This window comes from Drosophila gunungcola, assembly GCF_025200985.1.
Source record: "Drosophila gunungcola strain Sukarami chromosome X unlocalized genomic scaffold, Dgunungcola_SK_2 000039F, whole genome shotgun sequence".
Classification (NCBI taxonomy): Eukaryota; Metazoa; Arthropoda; class Insecta; order Diptera; family Drosophilidae; genus Drosophila; species Drosophila gunungcola.
In genome coordinates, this window is record NW_026453190.1 from 610,258 (window position 1) to 622,542 (window position 12,285).

At 39.0% G+C, this 12,285-nt stretch overlaps 3 protein-coding genes across 3 annotated transcripts; 1 reads left to right on the forward strand and 2 right to left on the reverse strand.

Moving 5' to 3' along the window:
• Positions 1-213: 213 nt before the first annotated feature.
• On the reverse strand, positions 214-2,307 carry LOC128260822 (40S ribosomal protein S6). Its single transcript, XM_052994079.1, has 3 exons — positions 2,165-2,307; positions 1,734-1,938; positions 214-895 (listed from the first exon to the last, which is right to left on the reverse strand). Exons 1-3 carry the CDS (start codon positions 2,168-2,170, stop codon positions 360-362), a joined length of 747 nt encoding a protein of 248 aa, XP_052850039.1. The 5' UTR covers positions 2,171-2,307; the 3' UTR covers positions 214-359.
• A 669-nt stretch (positions 2,308-2,976) lies between these two features.
• On the forward strand, positions 2,977-5,525 carry LOC128260815 (bystin). Its single transcript, XM_052994072.1, has 5 exons — positions 2,977-3,234; positions 3,301-3,418; positions 4,050-4,842; positions 5,089-5,208; positions 5,270-5,525. The coding sequence occupies exons 1-5, from the start codon at positions 3,106-3,108 to the stop codon at positions 5,418-5,420; spliced, it is 1,311 nt and encodes a 436-aa protein (XP_052850032.1). The 5' UTR covers positions 2,977-3,105; the 3' UTR covers positions 5,421-5,525.
• A 358-nt stretch (positions 5,526-5,883) lies between these two features.
• LOC128260826 (uncharacterized) lies at positions 5,884-11,210 on the reverse strand. The gene is given in 7 exon segments (XM_052994087.1): positions 5,884-7,849; positions 7,910-7,972; positions 7,975-8,045; positions 8,903-9,080; positions 9,326-9,771; positions 10,269-10,672; positions 10,911-11,210. Coding segments are annotated over 6 exon segments (1,029 nt in total). The 5' UTR covers positions 10,355-10,672; positions 10,911-11,210; the 3' UTR covers positions 5,884-7,664.
• Positions 11,211-12,285: the final 1,075 nt, after the last annotated feature.

The following is a 12,285-nucleotide window of genomic DNA, read 5'->3' on the forward strand; positions in this document are numbered from 1 at the left end:
TTTAATATTATATCAATTAATTCATTAAAAACTGTTTTCCCTGACTTTATATGTCCTTTAATTACATATTTTTTTGAGCAATATGTCCCAGACAACAGAAATGATGGTGATGCTGATCAAGGATACTTAGGTTCAACTTTATAAATAGAATTCCACTACACATCTGACTGACCAACCCCTCAATCGTATCAAAATTCAAGACAACACACCGCGTTGTATACCATTTTTTCACATTTATTTAACGTAAATGATTACAAAGTTTCTTTTTCTCCTCTCGTGGACCATGACCAAGTGTGGGGGGTCTGGTCTACGTTCAGTTTCTGCTTAAACGAAGAATGTGGGTTCCGTGTCGGCGGCATTTACTTCTTGTCGCTCGAGATGGAGCTCTTGGACTCGCGGATGGAGGCGGAGCGGCGGCGCTTGGCCTCCTCGCGCTTGGCCTTCGACTCCTTCTTGCGCTGGACCAACAGCTTGGCGTAGTCGGCGGCGGCCTCCTTGGAAGCGGTCTGGCGCTTCTTCTTCAGCGCAATGCGACGGTGCTTGCGCTGCAGCACAACGGGGGTGATCAGACGCTGGATCTTGGGGGCCTTGGAGGTGGCCTTCTTGTTGTCCTTGGCGGGCAGGGGGCGACGCACCACGAAGCGACGCACATCGTCGTCCTTGCTCAGGTTGTAGAGCTTGCGGATCTTGCTGGCACGCTTGGGTCCCAGGCGACGGGGGATGGTGGTGTCGGTCAGACCGGCGATGTCCTGCTCACCCTTCTTCAGCACGACCAGAGCCAGCACGGACATGTTGGCGTCCACGATGCATCCACGCACAGACTTGCGCTTGCGCTCGCCAGTGCGGCGTGGGCGGTAGCACGAGTGTCCCTTCTTCAGGAGCAGACGCACACGACCTGGTAGATGGTAAATGTGTTTATTACTGCGTTAATTAATGGGTTTGGAGCTTAAGCCAGTGATTGGAAGGTTACTACGCTGGTTATATAGCTAAATAGCTTTAGGAGGAGAAACTATTCCCAGATGCCAACAAATTTGAAATATAGTTCTCGATAAATTGATTGCTTGCTACGTTCTTTGAAGGCTTTAAAGTTGCCAAACTTTTCTATATACAGCTCATGCTTAGGTTATGTTTGTAAATGTGTTCTATTTTATGATGATTTATTAAGAAAATCTAAGAATATCCATAATATACCTATTTGAGAAGCATAAACTAATGACAATTCATATAGCCAAACTACTTTATTTAAAGGGTTTGAAAATACCATTTCCTATAAACAAATTATATACAATTCAAGCTAATTTTTTGGATAAAATGCTTGATGCTTTCATGATGCGAGCAAAGGTTATGTTAGGATAGGGGAACATAACTTTAAAAGAGTGCCAAAGTTAAATCTTGGGATTTTCTGTATATGTATCTTATAGCATATATTTAATGGATTCTTTACTACAAACTAAATTTCGGGATCAATAAATGTATATTTCAAATAAACTTATTCACACATTTCAAGATGCAAACATAGGTTATGTTGGGGAACGATCTCTGAAGGAGTGACAAAGCTAATTCTCTGGCTGTTTAGAATACAGAAACCATGACATAGCACTTGATGGAAACTTCCCTATTTGAGTAGTCCTAACTGTTACTGAGTTACTGGTACTAAGCCGGTGTCCCCCCCCCCCTCAAGCCAAGTCCCCCTCCAATCACTGGGTTTGTGCCACAATCGCAAGCCAACTCACCGTGGGTCAGGACACCCTGCTTCATGGGGAATCCCTGCTTGTCGTTGCCGCCGGCGATGCGCAGCTGGTAGCCCTTCCACTCGTCTCCGAGGATGTCGGCCTCCACAACCTGGCCCATACGCTTCTCGTAGAAGACACGCAGCTTGTGCTCGTCGACCACCTCGAACAGCTTTTGGCATCCCGTCGCGGGATAGGAAACGTTGAGCTGCAACACATAACAAAAACGCACACACAATGTAGATGTTGTACTTGTACACAAATCGGATTCGCATATAAAAAAAAAAATCATCTACTGATCCAAACGCAATCACTGGTTTTTTTCGCTGATTAAAATGTCGAATCACCGCGCCAGTGCTTGCGCCATCGCATTTTCGCAATATTTTCAATTTTCACCGGGCTTATCGCTCGAAATTCACAAATTTTCAGCACACCTTCATTATGTCGGTCTGTTTGCACGCAACGCAGAAAAAAAAAGAATCGGCCGAGGTCTGTTGGCTGCGAGCGCAGGGTTGGAAAAGACCGATAGGAGGAAGTAGAGACGGGAGCTGGGCTGCTTGCCTGGCGCCTATCGATAGTTCGCAGTCACGGCGAAGAGTCGCGGGTGATATTTCATTTGTTTACCTTTTTGCCTTTTCTGATGATCTATGTGGCAAATAGTCTGGCACTGGGGGATAACTTCTGGGAAAATTTTTCTTTTCATTTAAAATCTATGCCACCATTAGAATAATTAATAAACCGTTAACTTTTTATAGTTATCCCTGAAAAAAGGAAGATAATATAATCAATCGAAATCTTGAATCTTTGAAAATTATTAATATGTATTGAAATGTGTTTCTCAAAGCCCTAATACACATATCGAGAGAATAGGTATTTTATAGATAAAAACTTTGTGTACATTTTAATAATTTTCATTTTTATATACATTGCCTCAGGAACTGTACAGTTCCATTATAAATAATTTTGACCCTTTCCTTCCCTTCTTGATTAATTTTATTTGAAACCCCAAAGGAACAAGAGAACAAGAGAAAAACTAAATACGATGCCAATTTTACTGAGTTCATGACCTTGTTTTAGCTGAGGACGAGAAAACGGGTCTAAATTATTAGTTTTTATATAAAAAGTCACGGTCAGTTTTAGGTCACGGATGTGTCCTACAGTCACAGTTTCCATATTGAATGCGTTACCATCTCTAGGGAAATATAACAATCGAAAAGGCAGCCCTATACAAAGTTGCCAGACATGGGAAAAATGTGTTTTGTTTTTCGAGTTCAAAACTAGCTGGCAACGCCACTGCTTTGTTGCAACACGTGTAGTGATTACAATTTGTACTTTATTTTATTATAACGATTGATATTTGAGTGTATCCGTCAAAATGGGCAAGCCTAAGAAAGCCAATGTGGCGACAATCAAGAACGTGAACCTGGAGAAACAGATCACCGAGGGCAAAGTGGCCAAAAACAAGACCAAAGACAAGGTCAAACTGCGGGCCGAGGAATCAGCGGTACTAAACACTAGAATTTGAATAGCATTTCCTTTTGAAACCTATAAATATTTTAACTTTTCACAGAACATTGATGCCAGGAGCAGCCAGAAGATTCTGGCCGCGGCCAAGTTGCAACAGTTGGAACTGGACGAGGAGAACTTTCCCAGTTTGGTGACCGTCAAGAAAGTCAACTTCAGTTTAAGTAAGTGCATTAAAAACCGATTTCCCATGAGGGCTCTTCAAAACTTGTTAAAATGCTTACCTTATATCTTAAAATCGACTAAATTATGTATGCTTAGGAAAAAAACGAGATCGGAAGGTAACTGCGTCAGGCCGAATTCTAATACCCTTACAGTGAAGGCAAATATCAGCGGAGATTACGCATAATTCTTTAAAAACAAACTAATTTAGCTTATTTTACGGGATCATTCTTATGGCTGCTATAAGAAGTATGGACAGAGCTGTATAACAGATTTATGGCAGCCATAAGATATAGTTAACCGATTTGTATCAAGCTTATTATACTATAAAAAACATAATTTATGGCAAAAATCGAGGATTTATACTCCAATTTATTAAAAAAACAGCGAAATTATACTATTTTAATCTTCTAGATCCTAAGGCAGCTAGATACCCATATATGTGTATTAAAATTTAGAAAATTTTGGCCTGACTATTTGGAAGCTATGGGATAGTGTAGTTCAAACCGATCGGTTATTAAACAAGACCTTTTACATATAAAAAAAGAAGATTAAAATGCCATGAAATGATATGTATCATATACTTCCATGACCACTATTAATTCCATATCAACTCTTTAACCTCCTCCTCAGACGATGGCCATGTTAAGGAGGACGAGGAGGTCAATGAGACGGACTTCATGGCCGACCTGGACATGGACGACGACGATGTGGCCGCCTTCGAGCGCTTCCAGCAGCCGGCGCAGGAGGGCAAGCGCACGCTGCACCTCTCCAAGATGATCATGCAGAAGATCCAGGAGAAGGAGGCCGACATACACACCAAGATCTCCGACGAGGGCTCGCTAAAGATCGAGGAGATCGACCCGAAGGTGAAGGAGATGTACGAGGGTGTCCGCGATGTGCTGAAACGCTATCGCAGCGGCAAGATCCCCAAGGCCTTCAAGATCATTCCCAAGCTGCGCAACTGGGAGCAGATCTTGTTCATCACGGAGCCCCACAACTGGAGCGCTGCCGCCATGTTCCAGGGCACACGGATCTTCTGCTCGGTGCTGTCGCAAGCGATGGCCCAGAGATTCTACAATCTGGTGCTGCTGCCACGCATTCGCGACGATCTCTGTGAATACAAGAAGCTTAACATGCATCTATATAACGCCTTGAAGCGGGCTCTCTTCAAGCCGGCTGCCTTTATGAAGGGCATCATCCTGCCGCTTCTGGAGGCCGGCGATTGTACACTGCGCGAGGCGATCATCTTTGGCAGCGTGGTGGCACGCAGCTCCATTCCCGTTCTGCACTCCTCTGCCTGCCTGCTGAAGATCTGCGAGATGGCCTACTCGGGAGCCAACTCCATCTTCATTCGCTACTTCCTGGACAAGCGGTATGCGCTGCCCTATCGCGTCGTGGATGCTGCCGTTTTTCACTTTCTGAGGTGGGTTTCACGGTTTTTCCAACGAATATATTCGTGTTTTAATATGCCTTTTTGATTAATTCATTTTTCATTTAATATTCACTTGCTATGCTAACATATTCCTAGAGATTCTGCTTGATTGAGAAGATAAATTAAAAATCATAAAAATGGGTTTTACTTTAAGCACTTAAACATTGTACTGCAAGCCTAGCTTTTCGAATATGTTTTTATATTAAATTTCATTATTTTCCTATTCCCAAATTCCAGATTCGAGAACGACAAGCGGGAGCTGCCAGTGCTATGGCACCAGAGCCTGCTCACCTTTGCCCAGCGCTACAAGAACGATATATCCTCCGAGCAGCGGGACGCCCTGCTCCAGCTCCTAAAGTAAGTAAACCCAACCCTATGAAATAAACCCAGTATTTTAAACAACTCTTTGCAATGGCAGGAAGAAGAGCCATTTCAAGATCACACCCGATGTGAGGAGGGAGCTGCAGGCGGCCACTTGCCGCGATGTGGAGATGATGGAGACGGACAATGGTCTGGCTGGGCAGCCGGCCAAGATGTACACAGATGCCGACGTGGAGTACGATGGCTGAGTAGGGGTTTACTTAGGATTAGTTTAATATGATATTGTTTTACCAGTTAATAACTCGATAGTCTTTATATATGTAAATATACCTACATATGCAGTGAAAATCAAATTCAGTTGGTCAGTTGGTATTCAATGGGTAGAGGAAAAGCACCTTTGATGTTTTAAATGTTTTAATAGAAAAAACAAATGTGTGTGTGTGTGTGTATGTTTTTTTTTATACAATTTTGCATTAATTTTTAGTTGCTTGTTTGTTTGTTATTTGACAAATGACGGTATCAATGGGGGCCGTCGCAGTCGCCTTGGCTATTGACCAGAGGACGCCCGCTTTATACATTATGTATGTTTTATAATCTCAATTTTAAATGTAGTAATTATTAAATATAGTTCTGTAACCAAAATCTTTCTAAAAGTTTCGTTTCGTCACTTTCTTTAGTCTCTAAGTATTGTTTCGTTATCTCACTCCAACATTTTGTTTTGTTTTGTTTTGTTTTTAATTTTTGTTATTTAAGGGCATACTCCGAGGGTTCAGACCAATTACCGATTTGGGTCGGGATCAATTTGAATAATTTACAATAACTACACTGGACCATTTGAAATTAGTTTACCCAAGTACTTAGGCCTTGAGCTTTTTCAATATTCTTATTTTTCATGATTTTTGTATTTTTTTTTGTTGTGTATTCCAAGCTGAGCTTTGATTTCATAATACAATTTGTAAAGAGAGTGTATATTAACCGATCTTGAAAGCAATATGAATTTTAAAAGCCGTCAGTAAGGATTTTGAAAAAATTTTGTTTGGGCTTTTATAGGCGGTGATCGTTTGAAGCTAAAGCTAAAGACGTAAATTAATATACTCGCATGTAGGAGGGGATACAGTGGGCACTGGCTATATGAACACCGAATGATGGTTCCTCATGTCGCGCCCAAAATCGATAAATTAATATTTAATATATTCATTTGCTTCTTGTTCTTGTTCTTATTCTTGATCGTGATTTATTTCATTTAATTGAAGTAGTTGTGTTTTGATTTGGTTTTTGGGACCGTTTTCAATTAAACAATCAAGTATTTACCCATTGGTCCGAGTTGTGTTGTGTTTTCGATTTTCTTGCCAAAAAGATACAAATACAAATATACAATTAGTTTCTTCTGCCTCAAATGGTCATTGGTTCCGCAACCGAATTAACAACAATTAAACGATATGTATCCATTTTGAATGGCACAGTTATGTTAACGTTAAACATTTCCTAAGAGTTTTACTTTTATTTTTATTTTCTACACTTTTGGTTTCAGTAAATCATGGTTTAACTCAAGGAAAAACTAACTTCTGATCAAGCTCACGTATTCGTAATAATTTTCTTTGGAATTATTTCATAAGTTAACAACAAGTTTTTTGTTTGCTTCCCAAAAACACTCCAGCTATCGATGGATTCAAATATTTTCAAATCTTAGACAAGGACAAAAAACGAATCAAGGATGAAGCTACAATTTCGATCGGTATTGATTATTATTACGATTAGAATGATCCCAACTGATATGCTGTTTGATTTCAAGAAGCTACAACCATTTTTTTTCTTTAACAAGGCCTTGGATCTGAGGTGTATACTATATGTTATGTGGGATACAGATACAGATACAGATAAAGATACACACGAGCGTTACGGGGGATTGGGATTTGACGACCTTTAAAAGGCAGTTCGGTTCTTTTAGCGACAAACAATTAAGCTTGGACTTGGACTTGGACTTGGACTTGTTCTTGGACCTTACGAATCTAGGTAGTTCCATAATGACGTGGAGGTAACAAAGAGCTAAATATGGATACGTTAGATGCGTTAGATGTATATAAGATCAATATGTAGCCAACAAAACACGGCCGTTTGGTAGTACAATTCGATTCGATTATGATAATAATATTATGTTCTAGCGCTAAAAATCAATTTCTCATCTATATTTCGCGTACGCCCTTACTAATACAAGTTTTCTGTTTCTGTTTCAGTTTCAGTTTCTGTTTGTGTTTTTGTTTTGGTTTTTGATCTTTCGATTTTCGGTTTTGGGATTTTTGTTTTAAATACACTTGACTTAAGCTTAGTATTCGGTTTATGCTATGTATCGTATGTTAAACAACCCATGATTAGAGTAAAAGTCGAAAATGCAATCCTGGACAAGATTCTTTTGGTGTATGCATTTCCCGCGCCACAAAACTGGGATCTGGATCTAGGATCTAGGATCCCTAATTCCCGTCGCGTCGTCGTCGTCATCGTCCCATTCCCCAGACCCATCCCCATCCCCATCCCCATCCCCACCCCCATCCCATTCCCGATCCCAAATCCAATAACCGACCGATTCCGGATACGGACATTAGAAATAACACAACCATTGTGGAGGAGTTGGCTTTTTGGCGGCATCCATTCGCATGCTGCATGGCGGCGGGCTCCTCACCTGGAATTCGGGATTAAAATGAATACTGTGCTGTGGTCTCCAAATGAGATCAACACCTACCGTTCAGCACATGGACGACCACCGTCTCCGTAATCTCATTGCCCAGCATACAGGTGTAGTTCCAGTATCCTGGCGATTGGCATTGGCGATATACAGCCGACTTAGAGCACGTCCTGGCAGCATGTCCGTCTTCACACTACAAGTATGCAACGTAGGGAAATTTTATTAACGACTCCTTGTCTCATTATAAACATTATTCATAAGTAAAGTTCACTTTCTTAGGATTTTAAAATTTGTGCATATATTGTCAGAAATTATTATCACTGAACCTTTGCCATCGAAATAAAAGAAGTCGAACATAAGTTAGTCAATTTATGGAAGCATTTCGCATGCCTTATCTTAAGAAATTAGTTGAAGAACCAATCATATAGTAAGACCACTAGTCACATTAAAAATTGTTATGAACAATACACCTTTAAGAAATAAAAAAACCTTGGAATTTTATTTACCAGATATATATATATATATCTTATTCTAGTTACGGATATGGATTAACTGCCTTCCAAATAAAACTTATTGGAAATGTATTTTACTTTTTTATTTAGTTCGGGAAAAAAAATTAAGAATGAAATTTATGAAAAATCGGTGTTTACAAATTTTGATTCTAAACATATTTAAAAATATGCAAAATAGGTTTCTAATTTAAATTAAGACTGCTCAATCAACTCTATATCTTTAAATTAAAATTAATTAAAAAGAAATATATATATACATATATGGACATTTTATCCTTATATGAACTATTGGTTCTTGAAAACCCAGAAAAAAAATCAAGGAATTATGGAGTACATGTCCTTAAATCAAATATTTACTGACCATGATCAGTAATAATAGCACAAATAGCATTCAATTCAAGATAACGAGTAATTGTTTAAACTTGTATTAAGTCCATGATAACTTTAATATATCATTTAAGAAAATGGAGTCCTGAGTTTTGTAAGATTTCTTCTTCTGAGGAAAAGATGAAAAGGGAGGAATCACCCAGAACCCTACCTGATTCCACCGCGACTGGTGTCGTAGTTGAGCAGACGCGGTCCGTGCCGCCAGGTGATGTAGGAGGAGGGATGCGGAATCTTGGAAATGACGCACTGCAGCTCGATGGTGCTGCCAGCCTTGTAGTACTTCTCCGGCGTGGCCGAGCCCCGCTCATCGAGGATCTCCACGTGAGGAACTGCAGGGGAGTATATAATATAATATAATATAATATAATATAATAATATAATATAATATAATATAATATAATATAATATAATATAATATAATATAATATAATATAATATAATATAATATAATATATATAATATAATATAATATAATATAATATAATATAATATAATATAATATAATATAATATAATATAATATAATATAATATAATATAATATAATATAATGTGATGTGAAAGCCATCTGCTCACCAATTATCGTAAGGTAGACGAGCAGGACGAGCGGCGGATGCGAGGACACCTGGCACTCGTAGGGACCCTCGTCCCGCTCGTTGGCGAACTGGATGAGCAGCTTCCAGTCGTTGGGCTCCTCGAACTCCAGCGAGTATCTGGAGTCGCCGCTGTACGTGTGCTGGCCAAAGGTGATCAGGGTGAGGTCCTCGCCACGTCGCCGCATCCAGGACACCGTCTTGCCCTGCAGATCGTTCACCCGGCAGTGCAGATAGACGCTGGACGACAGCTGGGTGCTGATGTTCAGGGTGGTGAACGGATCGGCGAAGAAGGGGAACGGCTCGTGGGTGGTCGTCTCCGTGACCTCCAGCTCCTCATCCTCGGGCGTGTCGGTGAACGGCGACGAGAACTCCTGCCAGAAGTTCTTCGGAAAAGTGTCGAAGGGATCGCCAGCTCGCGGTCGTTTACTGTTTTTTTGTAAATATAAATTTAGACACGTTTAATTAAAAAGGTCTAACAAATAAATAAAATATACAAAAACTTGAAAGCATAAAAATAAACTTTTAAAATAATCATTATGTTGTGATTTTTTAAATATAACTTATAATGTTTACGGTCCCTGCTGTTAAATATTATATTTAAAAAAAACCTAATATTTATTGTTTTGTTTTCTGGGAAAACTCAGAGAAAACATTATACTAAGTGCTGAAAATAATAGTCTTTCTTTTGCAAACAAAACAATTAATAAGTTATTTATACCATACATTTAATGATTGATATAGAAACAATTATAAAATATATATGTAATTTATAAATTAAATTCGTTTATAAAAAGTTATTTTACATTTCTAACATTTTAAACATACAAAAAGGCATGTGTTAGTAACAAATCGACATAAATAATTCAATTATATTTGCTCGATAAATATTTATGATGGCTTAAACACTAGGAGACGGCAGACACTTACATGTGGTCGACGTGGAGCCCGATCCGATGTGGTGGAGTGAGGAGTATATAATTGCCAGTATCCAAAAGAGCCTCGATCTCATCACTGCAACAGAGTATCTGGGTATGCCGAGATACAGGATATGGGATACACCAACTGGCGCCACTCGCCGCAGGATATGCACATATGAACGCGCCTGAAATCTGTTCTATATCGATCCAGCTGCATCAGCGTCCCACTGCATTCTTTTTGAATTTCTTTTCTGGGATGCAATACGTCTACGGATTTCGCTGCTTATCGATTGCACTGCGGCAATATATTCGACATATTGCACTTGAGGACGTTATCCGGAGTTGGATTCACATTTCCCAGGGAGCCTTTGCTCGGATATTTTTGTTTGCCAACTTTTCAGCGCGTGTGGCTGGGGGGAAACAAAAATCGTCGGATAGTTGGAAAATCGGAAAAGCGTTTATTAACCAGCTCGTGTTGCGTGTGTATTTATCTTTTTGCAACTGCTGCTTGGATGGCCAATAAGCGAGAATGTAGGTCAGGACATGCTCTGCGCATGGCCAGCATCCGCATCCCTATCATCCCATCCGTAGGAACCGAGTCCAAACGAAAGTCTCCTCCCGAACACCAAAATTAAAATGGGGACTCACCTCTCAATCTCAAACAATTACAATGAAAGAGTTTTTCGTAGTAGAAAATGCAAGTATCTTGCTTGTGGCAGATGAGTTTCGTATGGATTTGAACAAATTAAAACTCTTTTCAAATCGACGGAGGGTTTGGATTTATAAATACGACCATCTGTACAGATGCGTTTGCCGGGCCGTAGACGTTGTTGTTCCCTCACCCACAATTGCTGCGGCACTGAATCCGCTCCGAAAAGACAGCTCTCTCGGCATCTTCGGAACCTAGAGACTTCCACCCACTAACCATGTCCCATTAAATCCGTTTCTCTTTAAATGCCTTAAATATATATATATATATATATATATATATATATATATATATAAGAGAGTGTATTAATTTAATAAGAATTTATACTGAAAATAAATCTAAATTACGTTTCTTTTGAAATTAAAGTAAGCTTAGAATTCAAAAAGCGATTTTAAAACGATAGTTATCGATAGGCAAAGGATTATCAACATACGTCACAGATTCTGCTGCCATCTCGTTTTGCCTTCGAAGTACCGTTAACTTAGCAGGCATTGCTCATAATTTCTGGAATTTAAACGACTTTAATTGTACCACACTACAGCAACTAATTAGTACAAGTTAAATTATTTATCGCATTTACTGATACTTCCTGCGCATGTGCAGTGTAACTGTAAAATAAATTCGGTGGATGGCCCCATGTTGGTGTGTATTGGTGAGAACATAGAACTTACACTGAGGTCTTAACATATGCGACTAATTATTAAAGATTTTGCAAAAATTTCGTTTAAATATAAATACATAATCGATTCAATAACCAAATCATTTTACCTAAAAAGAAAAGCACCAGCACAAAAAACTATCATACATTTGTAATTAAATTAAATTTAAATAAAAAAGGAAAAAAAGTGTAACTTCTAAGTTTTAAAAATTTTGAATTACTCTAGGAAATCATTAATAACCGGACACTGCTTTGCATTTCAATTTAAAGTTTAAGTTTAAATTATTTTTAATTTAAGCCAAAATTGTCAAAATTAGTCAAAATGAGTAAATATTTTCCATGACATACTCTTATTTATTTATGTAGAAAAAATTTAAAAAAAATAGCTTTTTTATAGGTTTCTAGACTTTGCAACCTGGAGAATGATTTTTCTATTCTAAAAGTGGTAGTTTTTATTTTCATCCCCTTCTCAAAATCATACAATGCAACATAACGGTTATTGGGGAGATTAATTTTCGCGGACACTGTTTGCAGCCGCCCTTATCTTTGTGTTTATTGGATTGTGTTTGTGCGCGATATGGAATGACATAAGTGGCGCACACACACATGAGGACACTTGCACATACATATATATATAAATATATATATATTGGGAA

Coding starts and splice junctions, on each gene's coding strand:
- LOC128260822 (XM_052994079.1), bottom strand. Junction 896..1,733: donor GCAGGGTGTCCTGACCCACG/GTGAGTTGGCTT, acceptor ACCATCTACCAG/GTCGTGTGCGTCTGCTCCTG.
- LOC128260815 (XM_052994072.1), top strand. CDS start 3,106: ATGGGCAAGCCTAAGAAAGCCAATGTGGCGACAATCAAGAACGTGAAC. Junction 4,843..5,088: donor GCCGTTTTTCACTTTCTGAG/GTGGGTTTCACG, acceptor CCCAAATTCCAG/ATTCGAGAACGACAAGCGGG. Junction 5,209..5,269: donor GCCCTGCTCCAGCTCCTAAA/GTAAGTAAACCC, acceptor TTGCAATGGCAG/GAAGAAGAGCCATTTCAAGA.